This window comes from Pristiophorus japonicus, chromosome 1 (assembly GCF_044704955.1).
Source record: "Pristiophorus japonicus isolate sPriJap1 chromosome 1, sPriJap1.hap1, whole genome shotgun sequence".
Taxonomy (NCBI): Eukaryota; Metazoa; Chordata; class Chondrichthyes; family Pristiophoridae; genus Pristiophorus; species Pristiophorus japonicus.
In genome coordinates, this window is record NC_091977.1 from 221,765,712 (window position 1) to 221,791,068 (window position 25,357).

Genomic DNA, 25,357 nt, shown 5'->3' on the forward strand with positions numbered 1-25,357 from the left:
CCTAGTGGCTAGTAAATCCAAGCATACATACATGACAATATCCCCCTTTAAGATATTAGTAACGGTCTTTTTACAAATTGAGACGGTCCAGAGCTTTCCGCTCCCGAGTTGAACGTTTCAGTTCAACTCCAGCCTTGGGCGAATGTCCTGAGTCTGTTATGACTGGGGCCGGGTAGCCGATCTGATGGGAGTGGCAATGACCACATCAGGGATTGAAAGTCCAGATTCATTAACCATATCAGTGATTGAAATTCCAGATTCATTGACAGCAGAGTCCTCTGATGACTGAGGGTAAGTTGGTTGGTCAGTGACTGTGTCTTCCTCAGACTGTTCCAGTTCGTCCGTGTGCCGCAGCTTTATCTGATCGACATGTTTCCTACATGTCTGCACATTCTTGAGCTTAACGATAAACACTCTGTTACCCTCCTTGGCTGTAACAGTACCGGTGATCCATTTGGGACCTTGACCATAATTCAGTACATACACAGGACCATTGATAGAAATGTCGCGTGACACAGCAGTGCGATCATGATACCCTTGCTGACTTTGACATCTGTATTCAACACGATTATTCAAGTCAGGGTGGACAAGAGAGAGCCTGGTCTTGAGGCCTCTCCATCAATAGTTCAGCAGGGGAGACCCTGGTAAGCATGTGGGGTCTTGTCCTGTAACTAAGCAATATGCATGACAAGCGAGTTTGCAGTGAACCTTGAGTTACACGTTTCATACTCTGCTTGATGGTTTGGACCGCATGCTCTACTTGTCCATTGGATACGGGTTTGAATGGTGCTGACCTCGTGTTTGATACCATTGAGTTTCATGAACTCTTGAAACGCCATAATGGTGAAGCAAGATCCATTGTCGCTTATAATGATGTCAGGCAGACCATGCGTAGCAAACATCACACGAAGGCTCTCAATGGTAGCTGTGGATGTGCTGGATGACATGATTGTACACTCTATCCACTTGGAATAAGCATCCACCACAACTAAGATGATCTTTCCCAGGAAGTGACCTGTTAAGTCAATGTGGATCCTGGGTCATGGTTTAGATGGCCACGACCACAGACTCAGTGGCGATTCCGCTGGTGCTTTACTGAGCTGCATGCAAGTGTTGCACTGATGCACACATGATTCCAGATCAGAGTCAATTCCAGGCCACCATACATTAGACCTGGCAATGGCTTTCATCATGACAATACTGGGATGCATGCTATGTAGATCATGCACAAATTTCTCTCTGCCTTTCTTGGGCATAACAACATGATTACCCCACAGTATAGAATCTGATTGAATGGATAGTTTGTCTTTGCGACAAATTCAAGGTTTGGTCTCCTCACATATTTGCTTGGGTATGGAGACCAATCACCACTTAGGATACAACATTTCATAACTGATAATATCGGGTCCTGGCTGATCCAGGTCTTAACTTGTTGGGCCGTGACAGGGGTTCCTTCACTTTTAAAAGCATCCATGACTAACAGTAGGTCTGCCGGTTGTGGCATTTTCACCTCCGGTGTGGGCATCGGCACAATTTTCAGTGCCTGGTCTATGGAGAATGACATAATCATAGGCAGATAATGTCAGTGCCCACCTCTGGATGTGGGACAATGCATTGGTCTTGATATCTTTATTTTCTGAAAACAATGAAATGAGTGGCCTGTGATCTGTTTCCAGTTCAAACCGAAGACCAAACAGGTACTGATGCATCTTTTTAACCCCATGCACACAAGCTAGTGCTTCTTTCTCTACCATGCTATAGGCTCTTTCTGCTTTTGACAAACCTTTTGAAGCATATGCAACAGGTTGTAATTTGCCCGACTCATTAGCTTGTTGGAGCACACAACCAACTCCATATGATAAAGCATCACAGACCAATACTAGATGCTTACACGGATCATAATGTACCAGCAGCTTGTTAGAGCAAAGCGGATTAGTAGCTTTCTCAAAAGCTCTAGCTTGAGACGCACCCCAAACCCAGTTGTCGCCTTTTCTTAGCAACATGTACAGTGGCTCTAATAAGGTGCTCAATCTAGGTAAGAAATTACCAAAGTAGTTGAGTAGACCAAGGAGCGAATGCAGCTCCATCACATTCTGAGGCTTGGGTGCATTTTTGATGGCCTTAGTTTTTGAGTTCGTAGGCCTGATACCGTCAGCAGCAATTTTCCTCCCCAGGAATTCGATTTCCGGTGCCCTGAAGACGAACTTCGAGCGTTTCAGTCTGAGTCCCACTTTGTCCAGACGATGTAGAACCTCTTCCAGGTTGTTCGGATGTTCGGCGGAGTCACGACCTGTGACCAGTATGTCATCTTGGAACACGACGGTTCTGGGGACGGACTTCAGTAAACTCTCCATGTTCCTCTGAAATATGGCTGCAGCCGAGCGAATTCCAAAAGGGCATCTGTTGTAGATGAACAGTCCTTTGAGTGTTAATACACGTAAGTTTCTTCGACGTGTCGACCAGCTCCTGTGTCATGTAGGCCGACGTCCGCTTAGTTTTGTGAATGGCTTTCCCCTGGCTAGCATTGCAAACAGGTCAAACAGCCTTTGGTAATGGGTATTGATCCTGTTTCAAAACTCGGTCGTAACCTTGTAGTCTCCACAAATCCTGACAGTGCCATCACTTTTCAACACGGGAACAATGGGGCTGGCCCATTCGTTAAATTCGACTGGTGATATGATCCCTTCACGCTGGAGTCTGTCCAGTTCGATTTTGACTTCCTCCCTCATCATGTACGGAACTGCTCGAGCTTTATGATGGATGGGTCTTTCATCTGAGTCCACGTGGATCTGCACCTTGGCTCCCGTGAAATTGCTGTGCCTGGTTCAAACAGCGAGGGGAACTTGCTCAGAACTTGAGCACATGGAGTATCATCCTCTGACAACAACGCTTTGATTTCGTTCCAGTTCCATTTGTTTTTTTCTAACCAGTTCCTGCCGAACAGCATTGGACAAGTGCCTGGAACAATCCATAATGGTAAATCGTGAAGCGCACCATCATACGACACCTTGATTGCACTGCCAATCACCGTTATGAGTTCTTTAGTGTATGTATGCAACTTAGCATTGACTGGACTCAGCTTAGGCCTCACAGCCTTAGTAGCCCACAACCTGTCAAATGTCCTCTGGCTCATTGTTGATTGACTCACACCCGTATCCGATTCCATCGATACCGGCACACTATTAAGTTTTACATTAATCATTATTGGTTGGCTCTTTGTTAGGAATGAATACAGTCCATACACTTCCTCCTCAGATATCTCGAATTGCATATCCGGATCCGCGCTAGACTGGTCGTCATCCTCCACGTGGTATGTCGCAGCACGCTTGCTCAGTTGCGGACACATGCGCTGGAGATGCCCCACTCTCGAACAGCCTTTACAAATATACTGTTTAAACCAACACTGATGATGCAGATAATTTCCCCCACAACGCCAACACGATGATATCGGTTTCATTCCTTTTGGTGGACTTTGAGCAGCCACAGGTTTCACGTACGTAGTCGGGTAGGCCCTGCCATATGCAGCTCTGCCAAACGATGATACTATCTTGTTTACAATACTTGCCGAGTTCCGATTTTTCAATGATATCTGCTTTAAGCTTTTGTCCGTATTGCATGATTGGGCAATCGTGATGGCCTTGCTCAAATCCAGCGTCTCCGCCACCAGTAGCTTACGCAGGATCACCTCGTGGTTGATGCCAATTACAAAAGTCCCACAGCATGTCTGCCAGTGCAGTTTCGAACTTACACAGTCCAGTTAGACGTCTTAGGTCAGCAACGAATTCCATTACATCTTGGCCCTCAGAATGAAAGTGCGTATAGAATCGATATCTTGAGATGATGATGCCTTCATCTGGTTTGAGGTGGTCACATACAAGAGAACAGAATGTTTCATAGTCCTTGTCCGTTGGACATAAGAGCGAGAGGAGATTCTTTGAGTCCATAGATTTTTGGACCGCAAACCGTGAGGAGGACCGCCCAGTGCCAAACTGCCTTTGCGTCTGCCTCTTTCTCCATTTTTGTTGGCCACGATCTACTGGTTCAAGTGGGCTACAAAGTCTGCCCAATCTTCTCCCTCCACGAATCGCTCCAGAATTCCAATTATGCTCATTTTTGCATGCGAAGGTTCTCGTTACCTCGTCGCCAAATGTTGTGTATGTAATAACACAATATACTGAATACTGCAAACTCCGAACAGGTACAAACCTGGCTCTACTTTATTAGGGCCCAAAGTGATTACATTACAAGATGGCGGGCCTTTTATACCTGGGCTACTCACTTGTGATTAAATATTGGTAAAACTGAAGCCATTGCTTTTGCCTCCCACCAGGACTCCATACCCTTGCTACAAGTTCCATATCCCCCTCCCTGGCCACCGTCTTGGACTGAAACAGTTTGTTTGCCACTTGGGTGTCATGTTTGAGCCTGAGCCAATTTAAGACAGAAATAGACAGTTTCTTAAATGGATAAGGGAAAAAGGGGTTATGGGAGTGGGCAGGGAAATGGACCTGAGTCCATTATCAGATCAGCCATGATCGTCTTAAATGGCGGAGCAGGTTCGAGGGGCCGTATGGCCTACTCCTGCTCCTATTTCTTATGTTCTTGTGTTCATATCCTCTCGATCACAAAGACTGTCTAACTCTGACAACATCTAACTCTTTCCCCACCCCCAAACTCTGTCCCTCTGCTGCTGAAACCCTTGTGCATGCCTTTGTTGCTTCTAAATTCATCCAAAGCTCTGCTGCCTGTATTCTATCCCACACCAAACCCTGTTCACCACCCTAGTACTCGCTGACCTATGTTGACTCCTGTTTCTCTGCCTCCCCACCCAGTGTCTCATTTACAAATATACATCTCCCCTCCCTTTCTCTAACCTCCTACAGCACTTTTAACATCCCCCTTGCTTTCTCTGATTTCTGGCCTCTTGTGCATCCCTCCCTGACTCCCTTCGCTCCACCATTGGCAGCCCTGCTTTCAGCTGCCCCACATTTTGGAAGTCCCTTCCTGAACTGGCTCTTCACCCCTCTGCTCCGGTAAGACCTAACTTAAAATCCACCTTTTTGACCAAGCTTTTTGTCACACCTCCTAATTTCGTCTTTGGCTAGGTATTATTTTTCCACCCTCTATAGCTTTTGTGAGGTGACTTGGGGCATTTTTGTCTCTTAAAGGGCACTATATGAATTTTTCTTTTAATATGACCTGCACTATATACTTGTAATTGCTGCAAACATGGTTGATCTTGATTTAAGGTGCAAAACTAAAGTTAATGTTAGAATATGTGGTTCAGCTTTAAAGGAAAGAAAAGAAAGACTTGCATTTCAATAGCACCATTCACAACCTTAGAACATCCAAAAGTGTTTTACAGCCGATTAAGTACTTTTTGAAGAGTAGTTACTGTTGTAATGTAGGAAATGCAGCAGCCAGTTGTGCACAGCAAGATCTCACAAACAGCAATGAGATAATGACCAGATAATCTGGTTTAGTGATGCTGGTTGAAGGTTAAATATTGGCCAGGACACTGGAGTGAACTCCCCTGCTCTTTGAATAGTGCCATGGGATATTGTGTCCAACTGAAAAGGCAAACGGGGACCTTGGTTTTACATCTTATCTGAAAACAATCGGAGTTGTATCTAAATTTGGTACATGCATTCTTGCTAAGCATCAACTTGGCTCATTAAATGTGCTTCAGGTGCAGATCATACATTATGTAGATAAAAGGAAGGCTGTCATTTTAAGAAATTGATCTCAGTCCTTCCATCCCCTGCCCCCCAAAAAGCCATTAATCCCCATTTAAAATGAGAAGTCTACAATAGCTTTGCTACTTCATGTTTGGTTCCTGTTGCAGCTTAATGTTACTATTTGTAGTGCAGGAAAACATTCGAATGGAAGTCCTCCAAAAAAAAGAACAAACTTGTATTTATATAAAAATGTTAATCGTATCCTCGGGGCATCCCAATGCACGTCACGTTTAATGGATGAATTTTGAAGTACAGTCACGATTGGGTAACATGGCAGCCGGCTTGTACACAACAAGGTCCCATGAACAGTGGCAAGATGAATGACCAGTTAATCGGTTTTGTTGATGTTGGATGAGGCATGAATGTTGGCCAGGACACCAGAAGAATTCACTGCTCTTCAAAAAGAAAAATTGCCATGGGATCTTGGTTTAACTTCTCATCCAAAAGATGAGAGAGGGCTCTTTTGTCTAGAAACTAAAGACCAAAACTAGGGGCCATGAATATATGATCGTCACTACAAAATCCAATAGTAAATTCAGGAGAAACTTCTTTACCCAGAGAGTAGTCGCTACCACAAGGAGTAGTTGTGGTGTATAGCATAGATGCCTTTAAGGGGAAGCTACATGAGGGAGAAAGGAATAGAAGGATATGCTGGCTGGGTGAGATGGAGAGGTGGGAGGAGACTTATGTGGGGCATGGACCAGTTGGGCCGAATGGCCTATTTCTGTGCTGTAAATTCTCTAATAACACCTTTGACAATGCAACATGCTCAGTATTGCATCGTGTCAGTCTAGGTTTATGTCCATGAGCCATGGAGCTGATTCCAAAGCCAAGTGGCAGGAGCATAAATAACTGTTGTCCGAGACCTCCCAGTAGTTGATTCAGAGGCTTCATTTTCAGTAGCCTGAAAGACACTGGATCTGGACTAGCCAGATAAAGTATATAGACACATGCATACACATCACCCACAGTGGTATATGTACTAATTTCCATATTGTCAAATTTTAAGAGATGAAAGAGAATTATTTTTAATTTGATGGAAGCTCCACCTCATCATCATAGGCAGTCCCTCGTAATCGAGGAAGACTTGCTTCCACTCTTAAAGTGAGTCCTTAGGTGGCTGAACAGTCCAATATGAGAGTCACAGTCCCTGTCACAGGTGGGACAGATAGTCGTTGAGGGTAAGGGAGGGTGGGACAGGTTTGCTGCACGCTCTTTCAGCTGCCTGCGCTTGATTGCTGCATGCTCTCGGCGATGAGACTCGAGGTGCTCAGCGCCCTCCCGGATGCACTTCCTCCACTTGGCCAAAGACCGCCCTAAGTGTGTGCAGCAAACCTGTTCCACCTACCCTTTCTCTCAACGACTACCTGTAACGGATTGTGGTTCTCGTATTGGACTGCTCAGCCACCTAAGGACTCATTTTAAGAGTGGAAGCAAGTCTTCCTCAATTCCGCGGGTCTGCCGATGATGATGATGATGTCTACTGTACATGGTCCATGTCTCTGAGCCACACAGGAGGGTGGGTACTACTACAGCCCTGTAGACCATGAGCTTGGTGGCAGTTTTGAGGGCCTGGTCTTTGAACCTATCTTCCACCTATGGGTCAGTGAGTAAAGGTGATGCTCAATATACTGAGCCCTACAGACCAGCTGCCATTCCTGGTCTGGCTTCAAGTAGGGCAGCAGTTGGGGTGCTATTGTTGGACTCGGTGCCTTTGAACTGCACTCGCTACATGGTGATTCCTGCTGGAAAATGTAATGCCTGTATTTGTTGGGTAAGGTTAGAATTGGATTAAACTGAACAGAAATGATGGGTGAACTCTGGTCTCTTGCCTGTAAATGCTGAATCTATCCCTTTCCCTGTTCCAGTGCTACACCAAGCAAGGTGGGGAACTCGCTCGTGTAAGTGTGATCAGTGCCAATCTTGAAGTGGTTTATGATGTGTTTGTTAAACCAGATAATGAAGTAATTGATTACAACACCAGGTAAGAAATAATTTGTGTACATCATTTATATGCATATTTTAAGAGGCTAAATGACAAACATCCAAACCTACAACCAGAAGTGGTTTTAATTTTTTTTTTAAATTGTCAACACTGGTCCCAAAAGTATGCCCAAAGAATTGAGCTGACTACAAATATAAATTATATTTTCAAAAACGAAATGAATAGAAATCATGTATTGTAGTAATATTTTAAATGTTTATTATATTAATACAAGTCACCCATGGGGAAATTTCCTCAGTAATGTGCAATGAAATTATAAATCCATTTATTTAAAAAAAAAAATGAACTACACTTAAAATTTTGGCAATGTACAAAGGAAAGCTCATCCAATCCTGCACTTCCCCCAGGCCACATTGCATGAAATAACATCCTGCTTTTTAAAAAAAAAACACCAACTCCAATCCGTTAACAAGACTGGTTCTTCAAAACTGATCAGATAGAAAACTATAAACTTCCAATTTGTAGGTTTTCTGGTGTGACTCAGGAGGACATAATGAATGCAAAAACAACTCTCTGTGAAGTTCAGGCAGCGTTGCTGACCACCTTCAGTGCCGACACCATTTTGATTGGCCATAGTTTGGACAAAGACTTGCTTGCGCTAAAGGTAAGGCAGCATTTAGAGTGTCTTTCAATTGCAGTGAAATCGAAGAACTTAAGTTTTGTATAAAATACTAATTTTAGTTTTTGTGTTCAATGTCGCTGAATTTTTAAGAGCTTTCTGAAATGTGCCTAAACTAGTTTCCTTTCCACTGGGGGTAGACAGAGCTTTAATGTTGCTTGTGAGCATTTAGAATATGATTTAAAGCATCTTTCTGAATCTGAAGCCAACCATCTGCTGTAATCCTGGATTGAAGAGGAGATAAACTTAAAGTTCCAGCACAGTTTTCAGAAATGCTTTAGGCTTTGCTCCAACAGATCAAATTCTTAATGGCCTAGAAATCTCGGTCAGTTAAAAGTTTAAAAAAAAAGAAGCGCGCTTACTTAAACCTGCTGTGCCCACGAGCGATCCCGGTCGTGAGGCCTTCACTGACTGCGTGTCGCAGCACGTGCACATCGGGATGTCTGACTCTGGGCAGCCAATCCAGGTAAAGTATTTTCTCATTCATAATAATGGGAACTCTGTGTTGGAGTTCCTATTATTATGATTGAGAAAACCTACCTAACACCCAAAACACTAATTTAAAAAACAGAAAAAATACACATTTTTATTTATTTAAAATTAACGTGATTAATGTATTATACAAAAAATATATATACCGATTTTTTTAAGGTTTTAAAATTATGGTTTAAAATAAACTTTCCGTAGTGGGGAGGGTTTGTAATAATAAAATGAGCCTGTTTTTGTATATTTTAAAACTCTTAAGCCTGTAAAAGTAGGCTATGCCCCTGCTTTTATCAGGCGCAGGAGTTTTCAGGACATCCGCTGGGCATTTACCCATACGAATGTCCTGGATGTGGCGATGCGGAGGATCTGTTAAGCTCCAGCTTGACCAATCGGAAAAGCCGGTTTTCAGCACATGCGCATTGTGCGCTGAAAACCGGCTTTTGCGCTGCCTTCCCGGGTCCGTGTGCACTCCGTACGGACCCGGGAGGCCGGAATTTCTGGGCTAATGTCTTTTAGACATTGTGGGCCGATAGAAATAAGGCCCTTTTCTATAAAGGAAGTGCGTGAGTGCTCTCATTTCATTTTCTTCGAAACTTTTCACAAATTGACTTCCAGACAATGAATTTTGACTCGAGGCCCACTACAGAAGAAAAGTAAAGTGTATCAAAACCTAATCCTTTTTTATATAATATATTATATATATATATTCTACTTCAAGCTTTCCATTCCCTGGCATCATGTGCACCTTGATGACTTTCTGCATCTTCCAGTTCCCAAATGGTTTAGCCCCTTTATCTGAAGTTGCTCTCTCCTTGAGTTTGAGATTGCCTTTCCTGCTTTGTAATCACAAAAGTCTCTGAGCTTGAACCTACAGAACTGTTAATTCTGTCGAAGAAAAGGAATCCAAAATTGTTTACACTGTGCTGGTTGTATTTTGTATATACTATAAACTGTCAGTAAAGTCTCAAAACAAATCTATGCCCAAATGAAGGAGTCGACCACAGAGACAATTGCTTACTCTTTGCTCTCTGACAAATGGTCTTTTTAAAATAGCCTCAACTTCATGAAAGAATCATTTGACCAATTACTTTAATTTGCTTAGGAATAAGTGATGTGAAGTAGTTCTTGTCCAGGTCAGTGCTTCACTTGCATAAAATTCCATTGTGACAAAAAGGCTCTGCTGTCTCCCCAACCTAAGCCTGGTTTGTCAAAAAAGGAACTTGCATTTATATAGCGCCTCTAACATAGTAAAACGTCCCAAGGTGCTTCACAGGAGCGTTATCAAACAAAATTTGACACCGAGTCACATAATGAGATATTGGGGCTAATGAACAAAAGCTTGGCCAAAGAGAGAGGTTTTAAAGCGTACCTTAAAGGAGTAAAGAGAGGTGGCAAGGCATGGACAGTAGCCTTTTAAATGATTTCCTAGGTTTTTATAACCATGGATTTGAAATTATTAAAAAGATGAGCACAACTTACCCCATTGTCATTCTAGTTTAGTATTCACAATGGCTAAAATTAAAACTTCCTGTGAATGTCGATCTGTGGTTTCTTAACTCACAAGATCACCCTGTTCCTATTCTAATCTAAAATGTGACGCATTTTTTTCACTTTTTTTGAATAAAAGGTTAATTGTCTTTTTTTTCAAGAAAGTAACAAATCTATCAAGATGGATGAGTGCTACTGAAATTTGTGTAATCTGAATTCAATAATGAGAAACTGGGCAATTTCAAGGCAAGGTGTCAGCCTTGGCTCAATGGTGGGGTTCTTCCCTCGGAGTTAGAATGTTGCATTTGAACTCCACGCTAGAGTCTTGAATGCAGAATCTCAGATGACACAGTTTTGTGCGTTCTCCATCTGTCGATACACCGCGTTTGCGCTGAAAATGCCAAGTAAAACAACATTTATACAAAGTGTGAACTTACACTTGTGTACCCCAGCGAATTTCATAGTTTAGAGCACAGGTAAGATGGCATTAAATGGTTCAACTCCCATCCAGGCTGCTCTTGACTAGAGGATGTCCCTCGTTAGAAAAAGAGCCATCTTTCTTTTGCACTTCCATAGCAGAATGTATGTTCTGGTTTTTCACCCTGTTTCTTGCATCTTGTAAATATGCAGCCAGTCCCATTTGAGGGTGACTACTATTCCTTTAAACACTGCTGGCCACTGATCGTGTCCCTACTGCCGACACACTCCAGCACAACCGTGTATTAGGTATGCCAAATTTATTTAAATGAGTTAACCTTTCAGTCCAGCTTGAGGTCAGCTCTCTATGCTACAGAAAGGCACAGTACCTATGCAGCAGTGGTCCTGGTACCTATAAGCCCCACCTTCTCTCTTACCTCCTCCCATCCCACTATCCAGGGCCCCAAACACTCCTCCCAGGTGAAACAGTGATTTACTTGTACTTCTTACAATTTAGTGTACTGTATTCGCTGCTCATGATGTGGTCTCCTTTACACTGGGGAGAACAAACGCAGATTGGGTGACTGCTTTGTGGAACATCTCCGTTCAGTCCGTAAGGGTGACCCCAAGCTTCCTGTCACTTTAATTTTCGGCTCCACTCCCACTTTGATCTCTCAGTCCTCGGTCTTTTACACTGTTCCAATGAAGCTCATTGCAAGCTTGAGGAATAGCACCACCTCTTTGGATTAGGCACTTTACAGCCTTCTGGACTCAACATCGAGTTCAACAATTTCAGACCATCACCTCTGCCCCTATTTCTTTCTCTCACATGGCAGCTGTTGATGATTCTGCCATCTCTTTGGCTGCCCTCAAAAGTTTGTCACCATCCTCCACCTACTTCACGATTACATGCAAGCCGTGATCCTGATCAATGGATCCACGACAGACCCAATTCACATTTGGACTGGGGTCAAGCAAGGCTGCATCATCGCCAGACCCAATTCACATTTGGACTGGGGTCAAGCAAGGCTGCATCATCGCACCAACGCTCGTCTTGATCTTCCTTGCTGCAATGCTCCTTCTCGCCCTCAGTAAACTCCCCACTGGAGTGGAGCTAATCTACAAAACAAACAGGAAATTGTTCAACCTCCATCGCCTCCAGTCCAGATACAAGGTCGTCCCATCCTCTATCAGCGAACTAGGGTACGCAGACGATGCTTGCGTCTGCGCACGCTCGGAGGTCGAATTCCAAACCATCGTCAACACCTTCAACGAAGCGTACGAGAGCATGGGCCTTACACTAAAGATCCGTAAGACAAAGGTCCTCTACCAACCTGCCCCCGCCACACAGCACTGCTACCATCCCCCCCCCATTATCAAATTCCACAGCGAGCCCTTGGACAACGTGGACCATTTTCCATACCTCGGGAGCCTACTATCTGCAATTGCAGACATTGATGACTAGGTTCAACGCAGCCTTCGATCGCCTGAGGAATAGTGTGTTTGAAGACCAGGACCTCAAACCAGGCACCATGCTCATGGTCTACACAGCAGTAATGATGCCCGCCCTCCTATATGCTTCAGAGACATGGACTATGTACAACAGACACCTCAAAGTACTGGACAAGTACCACCAATGCTGCCTCCGCAAGATCCTGCAAATCCATTGGCAGGATAGGCGCACCAACATCAGTGTTCTCGCTCCGGTCAACATCCCCAGCATCAAAGCACTGACCACACTCGATCAGCTCCAGTGGACGGGCCACATCGTCCATATGCACAATACTAGACTCCCAAAATAAGCGCTCTACTCTGAAATCCGACACGGCAAATGAGACCCAAGTGGGCAGAGGAAACGCTTCAAGGACCCCTCAAAGCCTCCTTGAAAAAGCGCAACATCCTAACTAACACCTGGGAATCCCTGGCCCAAGATTGCTCAAAGTGGAGGAGAAGCGTCTGGGAAGGCGCTGAACACCTTGAGTCTCTTCACTGGGAGCAAGCTGAAGCCAAGCGCAAACAGCAGAAGTAACGCACGACAACCCAAGCACTCCACTCGCCCGTCCCTTGAACCCCATCATCATAGGCAGTCCCTCGGGATCGAGGAAGACTTGCTTCCACTCTTAAAAGGAGGCCTTAGGTGGCTGAACAGTCCAATACGAGAACCATAGTCCCTGTCACAGGTGGGACAGATAGTCGTTGAGGGAAAGGAAGGGTGGTACTGGCTTGTCGCATGCTCTTTCCGCTGCCTGCGCTTGATTTCTGCACGCTTTCGGCGATGAGACTCGAGATGTTCAGCGTCCTCCCGGATGCACTTCCTCTACTTAGGGCGATCTTTGGCCAGGGACTCCCAGGTGTCAGTGGGGATGTTGCACTTTATCAGGGAGGCTTTGAGGGTGTTCTTGAAAAGATTCCTCTGCCCATCTTTGGCTCGTTTGACGTGAAAGAGTTCCGAGTAAAGTGCTTGCTTTGGGAATCTCGTGTCTGGCATGTGGACAATGTGGCCTGCCCAGCGGAGCTGATCAAGTGTGGTCAGTGCTTAAATGCTGGGATGTTGGCCTTGTTGAGGACACTAATATAGGTGCATCTGTCCTCCCAGGGGATTTGTAGGATCTTGCGGAGATATTGTTGGTATTTTTCCAGCGACTTGAGGTGTCTACTGAACATGGTCCATGTCTCTGAGCCATACAGGAGGGTGGATATTACCATGGTTTACACGGGTAGACCATGAGCTTGTTGGCAGATTTGAGGGCCTGTTCTTCGAACGCTCTTTTCCTCAGGCAGCCGAAGGCTGTACGGGCGCACTGGAGGCAATGTTGAATCTCGTCGTCAATGTCTGCTCTAGTTAAAAGTCTCCCGAGGTATGAGAAATGGTCCACGTTGTCCAGGGCCATGCCGCGGATCTTGATAACTGGGGGGGGCAGTGCTGTATGGTGAGGACAGGCTGGTGGAGGACTTTTGTCTTACGGATGTTTAGCGTAAGGCCCATGCTTTTGTACGCCTGAGTCAATACGTCGACTGTGTCCTGTAGTTCAGCGACTATCTGCGCAGACGCAGGCATCGTCCGCGAACTGTAGCTCAATGACAGAGGTTGGGGTGATCTCGGACCTGGCCTTGAGATGGCGAAGGTTGAAAAAGTTCCCACTGGTTCTGTAGCTTAGCTCCACTCCAGCAGGGAGCTTGTTGACTGTGAGGTGAAGCACGGCAGCGAGGAAGATTGCGAAGAGGGTTAGGGCGATGACGCAGCCCTGTTTGACCCCAGTCCGGACGTAGATCGAGTTTCTTCTATAACAGTGAGTAAACTTTAGCATTGTTGTTGCCAATTTAAGTGTATCTAAGGGTTACGTTGTCATGTATCTTACATTATTATATATAACTGTATCCTAACATGCTATACATGACTGTAATAAGATATGACCTGTAACCACCAGCATACCTTACCACCAGGGGTGCACTTGCAAGAGACAGGTATATAAGGACAGGTCTCGGGCAAGTGCAACATTCCAGAGCTGTGAAATAAAGGTGCAGGTCCAGAGTGACCTTGACTTCACTACATGCCTCGTGTGAATCTGTACTGAGGAGACAGGACTTTACAGTGGCGACGAGTTACGGGATTACAGAATCCACAGAATGGCAAACAATGGATCAGATGAAAAGTACAATGCGGGAGACAATTGGGAGGACTTTATAGAAAGGCTCCAGCAAAGCTTTGTAACCAAAGACTGGTTAGGAGACGACAAAGCAGACAAGAGAAGAACCCATCTCTTGACCAGCTGTGGCTCGAAAACATACGCTTTAATGAAGGATCTGCTGGCATCAGAGAAACCAGCAAGTAAGTCGTTTGAAGAATTGAGCACACTGGTAAGAGACCACCTGAAGCCAGCGAGCAGCCGACACATGGCCAGACACAGGTTCTACAACTACAGACGCTGTGTGGGCCAGAGCATACCCGACTTCGTGGCGGAACTTTGGAGGTTGGCTAGTTTACGTGAGATCTCCGATGAACTGAGGAAAGAAATGCTGAAAGACTTTTTCATTGAAGGAATAGGCCACGCAGGCGTATTCCGAAAGTGCATAGAGACCAAGAACCTGACCTTAGAGGCAGAAGCACTGGTTGCACAGACATTCTTGGTAGGGGAAGAAGAAACGAGGTTGATTTACAATGCAGGTACGACAACTAACGAAATATCGGAACAAGAAGTTCACAGCATTAAATAAGCTGCTACCCCCACACACAGACAAAGGCAGGAGAGCAGGCTCTTAACAGCAGGCAGTGGCGCCAGAAGCCATCAAGGGCCACATGAACGGCCGTTCACACCTCATCAACCCACAATGCGAGCAATCAACTACAAACTGAGAGAAGCTCAAGAGATCAGCCAGATGCAGCTCATTCTTTGGGAATAGTGGAACCGGTCTGTGCTGGAGGTGTGGGGGTGGGCACTTGTCAAGGGGATGTCGATTTCAGCAGGCTGTTTGCAGGAACTGTGAAAATCCAGGGCATTTGGCCCGCATGTGCAAAAAAACGGCAGCTTGGCTGGTATACAAATCGGATGGGTCGGAAAGCGGACCAGAAGACAGTGGGGACAGTACCCGGGACACCGATGTACAGCGGGTCAACACGATCAATGGCCGCTGCTCCTACAACAGGGAGCCTCCTATAATGATGAGGGTCCTACTCAATGGGATACCTGTCAACATGGAGCTGGATATGGGAGTGAGTCAATTTCTCATGGGCGCTCAACAATTTGAACAACTGTGGCCGCATAAGAGACAGACGAAAACTCTCAAGGGTAGACACCAAACTAAGGACCTATACTAAAGAAATCATACCAGTCCTCGGCAGCGCCATGCTCTCTGTCACACGCAAAGGGACAGTGAACCGACTTCCCCTGTGGATTGTCCCCGGAGACCCCCCAGCACTGCTGGGGAGAAGCTGGCTGGCAAAACTAAACTGGAAATGGGATGATGTCCATGCCATGTCATTAGAGGAACGGACCTCCTGCTCAACAGTTATAAAGCGATTTGAACATCTCTTTCAGCCAGGTGTGGCCACTTTCAAAGGGGCAAAAGTCAAAATCTACATCACACAGGATGCTAGACCGGTCCATCACAAGGCCAGAGCTGTAACTTATGTGATGAGGGAAAAGATTGAACACGAACTAGATAGGCTTCTGCGGGAAGACATTATATCACCTGTGGAATTTAGCGACTGGGCAAGTCCCATCGTCCCAGTCATGAAGCCTGATGGATCCGTACGAATCTGTGGGGACTACAAATCTACCATAAACAGAGTCGCCCTACAGGACCAGCTGCCCGCTGCCCAGAGCGGAGGACTTATTTGCCACATTGGCTGGAGGTAAACTTTTCTCACAACTAGACCTCACATCTGCGTATATGACGTAAGAATTGACCGAGGAATCCAAGCTACTCACCACCATCAACACACATCGAGGCCTTTTCATGTACAATCGATGCCCATTCGGCATCAGGTCGGCAGGTGCCATATTCCAGCGCAACATGGAGAGTCTGCTCAAGTCCATCCCGGGGACGATTGTATTTCAAGACGACATACTTATCACTGGCAGGGACACCGACTCCCATCTCCGTAATTTGGAGGAAGTACCAAAGCGGTTGGATCGGGTAGGCCTACGAGTCAAGAAATCCAAGTGCCTGTTTCTCGCACCCGAGGTTGAATTTTTGGACAGGATTGCCGCTGATGGAATCCGCCCAACAGAGTCCAAAACAGAAGCAATTCGCCTGGCACCCAGGCCCCGGAATGTCTCAGAACTGCGCGCCTTTCTCGGGCTACTCAATTACTTTGGGAACTTTATGCGGAACCTAAGCACGCTGCTGGAGTCTCTCCACGTGCTACTCAGGAAGGGGTGCGATTGGTTTTGGGGGGGACGCCCAGGAACGTGCCTTCAATAAGGCACGCAACCTTCTGTGTTCCAACAGTGTTTTGACTTTCTTTGATCCAGGTAAAAAGTTAGTTCTTACATGTGATTCGTCAGCATATGGGGTCGGGGTGCGTTTTGCAACATGACAATAGTGCGGGCAAATTACAACCCATAGCTTATGCCTCCAGGTCACTTTCGCAGGCGGAGCGCGGGTACGGAATGGTAGAGAAGGAGGCGCTCGCGTGCGTGTACGATGTCAAAAAGTTGCACCAATACCTTTTCGTGGCCAAGTTTGCGTTAGAAACTGACCACAAGCCCCTCACGTCCCTCCTATCCGAGAGCAAGGCAATAAACGGCAATGCCTCGGCGCGAATTCAATGGTGGGCACTCATGCTGGCGTCCTATGACTATACCATAAGGCACAGACAACTGTGCCGACGCGCTCAGCAGGCTACCCTTGGCAACCACGGAAGGGTCTGATAAACAGGACTGAGATTGATTGCCATGACTATGCCTTTGAGTCCACAGGTTTGCCCATGACGGCACGCCAAATCAAAGCCCGGACGGCCAGCGACCCCACGTTATCCTTAGTAAAAAGATGTGTCCTAACCGGTGACTGGGCAGAGGCTCACAATGCCTGCTGCGAGGAATTAAAACCCTTTCACAGGCGCATGCATGAGCTATCACTACAAGCAGACTGCCTGATATGGAGCAGCCAAGTAGTCATGCCTCTGCGAGGCAGAGAGGCATTTGTCCGGGAGCTCCACCGCGAGCACCCGGGGATCGTTCTCATGAAGGCCATAGCCAGATCCCACGTCTGGTGGCCTGGTATTAACGCGGACTTGGAGCTCTGCGTCCGAAGTTGCACCATTTGTGCCCAACTCAGCAATGCCCCCAGGGACGCTCCCCTGAGCCCCTGGCCTACCAAACTGTGGTCGCGGGTGCACGTAGACTATGTGGGCCCATTCATGGGCAAAATGTTCCTCGTAGTTGTAGATGCATTTTCAAAGTGGATCGAATGCACCATTTTAAACTCGAGCACAACCTCCACCACTGTGGAGAGCCTCGCAACCATGTTTGCAACGCATGGAATCCCTGACATATTGGTCAGTGACAATGGTCCGTGCTTCACCAGCGCAGAATTCCAAGATTTTATAATTGACCATGGCATAAATCACGTCAAGACGGCACCGTTCAAGCCGGCCTCCAACGGCCAGGTGGAGAGAGCAGTGCAAATCATTAAACAAGGCATGCTTAAAATCCAAGGTCCCACACTGCAGGGTCGCCTGTCGCGACTGCTGCTGGCATACAGATCTCGTCCGCACTCATGGACTGGGATCCCCCGCGCAACTGTTGATGAAAAGGACTTTAAAAACAAGGCTCTCATTAATCCTCCCAGACATGCACGAAATCGTTGAGGCAAAGCGCCGTAAGCTGACTGAGTACCATGATAGAAATTCGAGGGGGAGATGGAATGAGATAGGGGACAAAGTGTTTGTACTAAACTATGGCAGGGGTCCCAAATGGCTTGCAGAGACAGTAACGGGCAAGGAAGGAAACAGGCTACTGGTAGCACAAATGGACAATGGCAAAACCTGCCGGAAGCATGTAGACCAAGTCAAAAGCAGATTTACCAACAACACTGCAGAACCAGAGGCAGACTACAATGTGGAACTCTCACCACACCTGGTGGACAGACAGAGGAAACAACCTGAGGAAAGGGCAATCCCAACAGACAGCCCAGGTGAGATACCAGCAACCACACCCAAAGAAAAACAGACACCAAGGCAAACAACTGAACCACAACTCAGACACTCCACGCGAGAGCGTAGACCACCTGAGAGGCTGAACCTTTTAAGACAATAAGACCTTGGGGGAGGGTGATGTCATGTATCTTACATTATTATAGTAACTGTATCCTAACATGCTATACATGACTGTAATAAGATGACCTGTAACCACCAGCATACCTTACCACCAGGGGTGCACTTGCAAGAGACAGGTATATAAGGACAGGTCTCGGGCAAGTGCAGCATTCCAGAGCTTTGAAATAAAGGTGCAGGTCCAGAGTAACCTTGACTTCACTACATGCCTCATGTGAATCTGTACTCAGGGGACAGGATTTTATATAAGTCATGGCAGGAGAGCTCGGTCACGTGATATGCTCCTCCTGTACCATGTAGGAACTCGGGGACACTTCCGGTGTCCCCGACGACTACGTGTGCGGGAAGTGTATTCGCCTCCAGCTCCTGACTGTCCGCATTGCGGAATTGGAGCTGAGGGTGGATTTACTCTGGAGCATCGACGATGCTGAGAATACAGTGAGTAGCATGTGTAGCGAGTTGGTCTTGCCGCAGGTGAAGGGTCCACAGCCAGATAGGGAATGGAAGACCAGCAGGAAGAGCACTGCAAGGAAGGTAGTGCAGGGGTCACCTGCGGTCATCCCCCTGCAAAACAGATACATCGCTTTGAGTACTGTTGAGGGGGATGACTCAGGGGAGGGCAGCAGCAGCCAAGTTCATGGCACCGTGGCTGGCTCTGCTGCACAGAAGGGTGGGAAAAAGAATGGGAGAGTGATAGTGATAGGGGATTCAATGGTAAGGGGAATAGATAGGCATTTCTGCGGCCGCAACTGAGACTCCATGATGGGATGTTGCCTCCCTGGTGCAAGGGTCAAGGATGTCTCGGAGCGGGTGCAGGACATTCTGAAAAGGGAGGGTGAACAGCCAGTTGTTGTGGTGCACATTGGTACCAACGATATAGGTTTTAAAAAAAAAAGGAATGAGGTCCTACGAGACAAATTTAAGGAGCTAGGAGCTAAATTAAAACCTAGGACCTCAAAAGTAGTAATCTCGGGATTGCAACCAATGCCACGAGCTAGTAAGTGCAGGAATCGCAGGATAGCTCAGATGAATACATGGCTTGAGCAGTGGTGCAGCAGGGAGGGATTCAAATTCCTGGGGCATTGGAAGGTTCTGGGGAAGGTGGGACCAGTACAAACCGGACGGTCTGCACCTGGGCAGGACCAGAACCAATGTCCTCAGGGGAGTGTTTGCTAGTGCTGTTGGGGAGGAGTTAAACTAATATGGCAGGGGGATGGGAACCAATGCAGGGAGACAGAGGGAAACAAAATGGAGACAAAAGCAAAAGACAGAAAGGAGATGAGTAAAAGTGGAGGGCAGAGAAACCCAAGGCAAAAAACAAAAAGGGCCACTGTACAGGAAAATTCTAAAGGGTCAAAGTGTAATAAAAAGGCAAGCATGAAAGCTCGGTGCCTCAATGCAAGGAGTATTCGGAACCCAGGACAGGGCTCTGAGCTAGTTAGAATGGGTGAGAGCTCAGATGAACAGGACTCCAAGAAAGAATGCAAAAGGCAGGAGGTAACAGAGCAGAGTAGCACTGAGGTAAGTGTAAACCACAAGGTGATAGGAAGGGACAATATGTATGAATATAAAGGGTCTGCAGGAGGGGTCAAAACTAAAAATCATGGTTTAAAAACTAGTATTAAAACACTCTACCTAAACGCATGCAGCATTCGAAATAAAGTAAATGAGTTGACAGCACAAATCATTACAAATGGGTATGATTTGGTGGCCATTACAGAAACGTGATTGCAGGGGGGCCAAGACTGGGAATTAAATACACATGGGTATCTGACAATTCGGAAAGATAGACAAGCAGGGAAAGGAGGTGGGGTAGCTCTGTTAATAAAGGATGATAGGGCAGTTGTGAGAGACGATATTGGCTCTAATGAACAAAATGTTGAATCATTGTGGGTGGAGATTAGAGATAGTAAGGGGAAAAAGTCACTGGTGGGCGTAGTTTATAGGCCCCCAAATAATAACTTCACGATGGGGCGGACAATAATCAAGGGAATAATGGAGGCATGTGAAAAAGGAACGGCAGTAATCATGGGGGATTTTAACCTACATATCGATTGATCAAATCGCGCGGGGTAGCCTTGAAAAGGAATTCATAGAATGCATACGGGATTGTTTCTTAGAACAGTATGTTACAGAACCTGCAAGGGAGCAAGCTATCTTAGATCTGATCCTGTGTAATGAGACAGGAATAATAAACAATCTCCTAGTAAAAGATCCTCTCGGAATGAGTGATCACAGTATGGTTGAATTTGTAATACAGATTGAGGGTGAGGAAGTAGTGTCTCAAACGAGCGTACTATGCTTAAACAAAGGGGACTACAGTGGGATGAGGGCAGAGTTGGCTAAAGTAGACTGGAAACACAGACTAAACGGTGGCACAATTGAGGAACAGTGGAGGACTTTTAAGGAGCTCTTTCATAGTGCTCAACAAAAATATATTCCAGTGAAAAAGGAGGACGGTAAGAGAAGAGATAACCTGCCGTGGATAACCAAGGAAATAAAGGAGAGTATCAAATTAAAAACAAATGCATATAAGGTGGCCAAGGTTAGTGGGAAACTAGAAGATTGGGAAAATTTTAAACGACAGCAAAGAATGACTAAGAAAGCAAAAAAGAAAGGAAAGATCGATTACAAAAGTAAACTTGCGCAAAACATAAAAACAGATAGTAAAAGCTTTTACAGATATATAAAATGGAAGAGAGTGACTAAAGTAAATGTTGGTCCCTTAGAAAATGAGAAGGGGGATTTAATAATGGGAAATGTGGAAATGGCCGAGACCTTAAACAATTATTTTGCTTTGGTCTTCAGTGGAAGATACAAAAACCATGCCAAAAATTGCTGGTCACGGGAATGTGGGAAGGGAGGACCTTGAGATAATCACTATCACTAGGGGGGTAGTGCTGGACAGGTTAATGGGACTCAAGGTAGACAAGTCCCCTGGTCTGGATGAAATGCATCCCAGGGTATTAAGAGATGGCGGAAGTTATAGCAGATGCATTCGTTCTAATCTACCAAAATTCCCTGGACTCTGGAGAGGTACCAGCGGATTGGAAAGCAGCTAATGTAACGCCTCTGTTTAAAAAAAAAAGGGGGCAGACAAAAGGCAGGTAACTATAGGCCGGTTAGTTTAACATCTGTAGTGGGGAAAATGCTTGAAGCTATCATTAAGGAAGAAATAGCGGGGCATCTAGATAGGAATAGTGCAATCAAGCAGACGCAACATGGATTCATGAAGGGGAAATCATGTTTAACTAATTTACTGGAATTCTTTGAGGATATAACGAGCATGGTGGATAGAGGTGTACCGATGGATGTGGTGTATTTAAATTTCCAAAAGGCATTCGATAAGGTGCCACACAAAAGGTTATTGCAGAAGATAAAGGTACGCGGAGTCAGAGGAAATGTATTAGCATGGATAGAGAATTGGCTGGCTAACAAAGCAGAGAGTCGGGATAAAAGGGCCTTTTTGGGTTGGAAATCGGTGGTTAGTGGTGTGCCACAGGGATCGGTGCTGGGACCACAACTGTTTACAATATACATAGATGACCTGGAAGAGGGGACAGAGTGTAGTGTAACAAAATTTGCAGATGACACAAAGATTAGTGGGAAAGCGGGTTGTGTAGAGGACACAGGCTGCAAAGAGATTTAGATAGGTTAAGCGAATGGGCTAAGGTTTGGCAGATGTAATACAATGTCGGAAAATGTGAGGTCATCCACCTTGGGGGGGAAAAAAAAAACAATAAAAGGGAATATTTTTTGAATGGGGAGAAATTACAACATGCTGCGGTGCAGCGGGACCTGGGGGTCCTTGTGCATGAATCCCAAAAAGTTAGTTTGCAGGTGCAGCAGGTAATCAGGAAGGTGAATGGAATGTTGGCCTTCATTGCGAGAGGGATGGAGTACAAAAGCAGGGAGGTCCTGCTGCAACTGTACAGGATATTGGTGAGGCCGCACCTGGAGTACTGCGTGCAGTTTTGGTCACCTTACTTAAGGAAGGATATATTAGCTTTGGAGGGGGTAAAGAGACGATTCACGAGGCTGATTCCGGAGATGAGAGGGTTACCTTATGATAGATTGAGTAGACTGGGTCTTTACTCATTGGAGCTCAGAAGGATGAGGGATGATCTAGAAACATTTAAAATCATGAAAGGGATGGAGAAGATAGAGGCAGAGAGGTTGTTTCCACTGGTCGGGGAGTCTCAAACTAGGGGGCATAGCCTCAAAATACAGAGGAGCCAATTTAAAACCGAGTTGAGAAGGAATTTCTTCTCTCAGAGGGTTGTGAATCTGTGGAATTCTCTGCCCAAGGAAGCAGTTGAGGCTAGCTCATTGAATGTATTCAAATCACAGATAGATAGATTTTTAACCAATAAGGGAATTAAGGGTTACGGGGAGTGGGCGGGTAAGTGGAGCTGAGTCCACGGCCAGATCAGCCATGATCTTGTTGAATGGCGGAGCAGGCTCGAGGGGCTAGATGGCCTACTCCAGTTCCTAATTCTTATGTTCTTGTGTTCTTATGTTCTACGTAATGGATCCGTTGGTAAGGAACATGGCCTGCACGTCATTGTGGAGCAAGCGGAGGATGGTGACGAACTTTTGGGGGCATCTGAAATGGAGGAGGATGCTCCATAGACCCTCGTGGTTGACAGTGTCAAAGGCCTTTGTAAGGTCGAAGAAGGCCATGTATAAGGGCTGGTGCTGTTCTCTGCATTTTTCCTGCAGCTGTCGTGCTGCAAAGATCATGTCCGTTGTGCCCCGTAGGGGATGGAATCTGCACTGCGACTCTGGAAGGAGCTCCTCGGCCACAGGGAGAAGACGGTTGAGGAGAATTCTAGCGACAACTTTCCCAGTGGCTGATAGCAGGGAGATTCTCCTGTAGTTGTCGCATTCGGACTTGTCCTCTTTTTTTAAAGATGGTCACGATCACTGCATCTCTCAGATCTTCCGGCATGCTCTCCTCCCTCCAGATGAGAGAGATGAGGTCATGTATTCGTGCCAGCAGTGTCTCAGCAGGGATTCCATCCGCTCCCATAGCCTTGTTGTTCTTCAGCTGTCTTATGGGGTTTTCTACCTGTGACCGACTGCAGGTCCCGAATTTTTGGTGCCGGCTGCGGCGGTCCTGCTTCCCGGCCTGCTCCAATGATGCTCGCAGGCTGGGATTCGCTCACCCTGCTGGGCCAGGCCGCCACGCTGCTCCTTCCACTTCCCGGCCTGCTCCGATTGTGCTTGCAGGCCGGGGCTCGCTCAGCCTGCTGGGCCAGTCACCTGAGAACTCCTATTAGTGTGGAAGCAAGTCATCCTTGACTCAGAGTGACTGCCTAAGAAAAAGGACCATCTCCATTTACACCTCATCAAGAGTCACCTTTTGTTTCTTAACTTCCATTTGCAGTATCATCTCTCGTCATTTAATCACTCCTGCCTTCCACCCTATCACAGACTTTCCCTTTTTGTTTTTTCCTCCCCTCCCCCCTTTCTCTGCCCTTCCACTTGCTTAAAAACATGTTGCATCTCTAACTTAGGGTCTTCGACCTGAAACGTGAACTCTGTTTCTCTCTCCACAGATACTGCCTGACCACCTGAATATTTCCCACATTTTCTGTTTTTGTTTTTGCTTTTGTGGTATATATTGTACTCTTTTAGTTCTGTTTTAATTTGACCCCAGTTTGTCCTTGCAGCTATGGGAAATTCATTTGTAGATTCACTGCCATGTTGGACATCGCCATTGGTTGGAGGAATTGTTTTTTTAAGCACCCTCCGTGAAGCCTGGCAAGTTAGCTTTGAGTTGGCAACTGGCTGCTTGAGACCTGCATGATCGGGACTTGCCGCTGGCACAAAAAGTTTTATGCAATATAAGCTAATTAGCTTATTCTGTCTTTGTTCACATCATAGAGATGCATTCTCTCGATGAATTAATTTATTGGACAGTTTGAAATCTTGCAGTATGTGAACATGATTACAGCTACATTTTGTGCATCTTCATCAGAAACTGCACGTCACAACCAAAGTTATGAAAGAGATTTTCATTTTTAACTACACTGCACCCGCAATAAGCAGTAAGCATTTAGTAATGGACGCGCTTATTTGTACTGCAAAAATGGCCACCGTGCTTGACCCTTTGTCTATGATTGGTCCCCTTGGAGGATAAGCCACACCCTGATGTTTCACTGGAATGTGTAACTGGAGCCGCCCATCCCAAGGTCTCACTGACTTTGCAAATTGCAACTTGATCCACTTTAACTTCCTGAAGCGACAGAGGACCGAGCTCCCCAGAAGACAACAAGGGCCAGCTAAAGTGCATCCCTCCCCCAGTGCAAGTGCATCCCTCCTTACCCCCTCTCCCCCCACCCACCATAGATGGGGTAGGTATTGTGTATGGATTATTGGATATGAAATGAATAGTGACACAGCCGTGACTTCTGTGATCCCAACGATGTCCCGTGTCTCTCTTTCTCTCCCCCCCTCCCCCCCAACCACTCATGTCTCTCTTTCCCCTGCCACCCCCCTACCCCCCCCCCCCCACCTCCGCCCAACCATGTGTGTCTTTCTCTCTCTCTCTCTTTTTCTCCCTCTCTTTTCCTCCTTCTTTCTTCTCTCTCTTCTCCTCTCTCCTCTCTTCTCTCTTCTCCTCTCTTCTCTCTTCTCTCTTCTCTCTTCTCTCTTCTCTCTCTTCTCTCTCTTCTCTCTCTTCTCTCTCTTCTCTCTCTTTCTTCTCTCTTCTCTCTCTCTCTCTCTCTCTCTTCTCCTCTCTCTCCTTCTCTCTCTCCTCTCCTCTCTCCTCTTCCTCTCTCCTCTCTCCTCTCTCTCTCTTCTCTTCTTCTCTTCTTCTC

General features: G+C 46.2%; 1 protein-coding gene across 1 annotated transcript in view; it reads left to right on the forward strand.

The window, feature by feature from the left end:
* LOC139260670 (RNA exonuclease 1 homolog) overlaps positions 1 to 25,357 on the forward strand; it is an 89,961-nt gene that overhangs the window by 46,438 nt on the left and 18,166 nt on the right. Inside the window, exons 12-13 of the mRNA XM_070877030.1 lie at positions 7,607 to 7,722; positions 8,209 to 8,347. Coding sequence (XP_070733131.1) covers positions 7,607 to 7,722; positions 8,209 to 8,347 — 255 coding nt within the window. The remainder of the gene's footprint in view (positions 1 to 7,606; positions 7,723 to 8,208; positions 8,348 to 25,357) is intronic.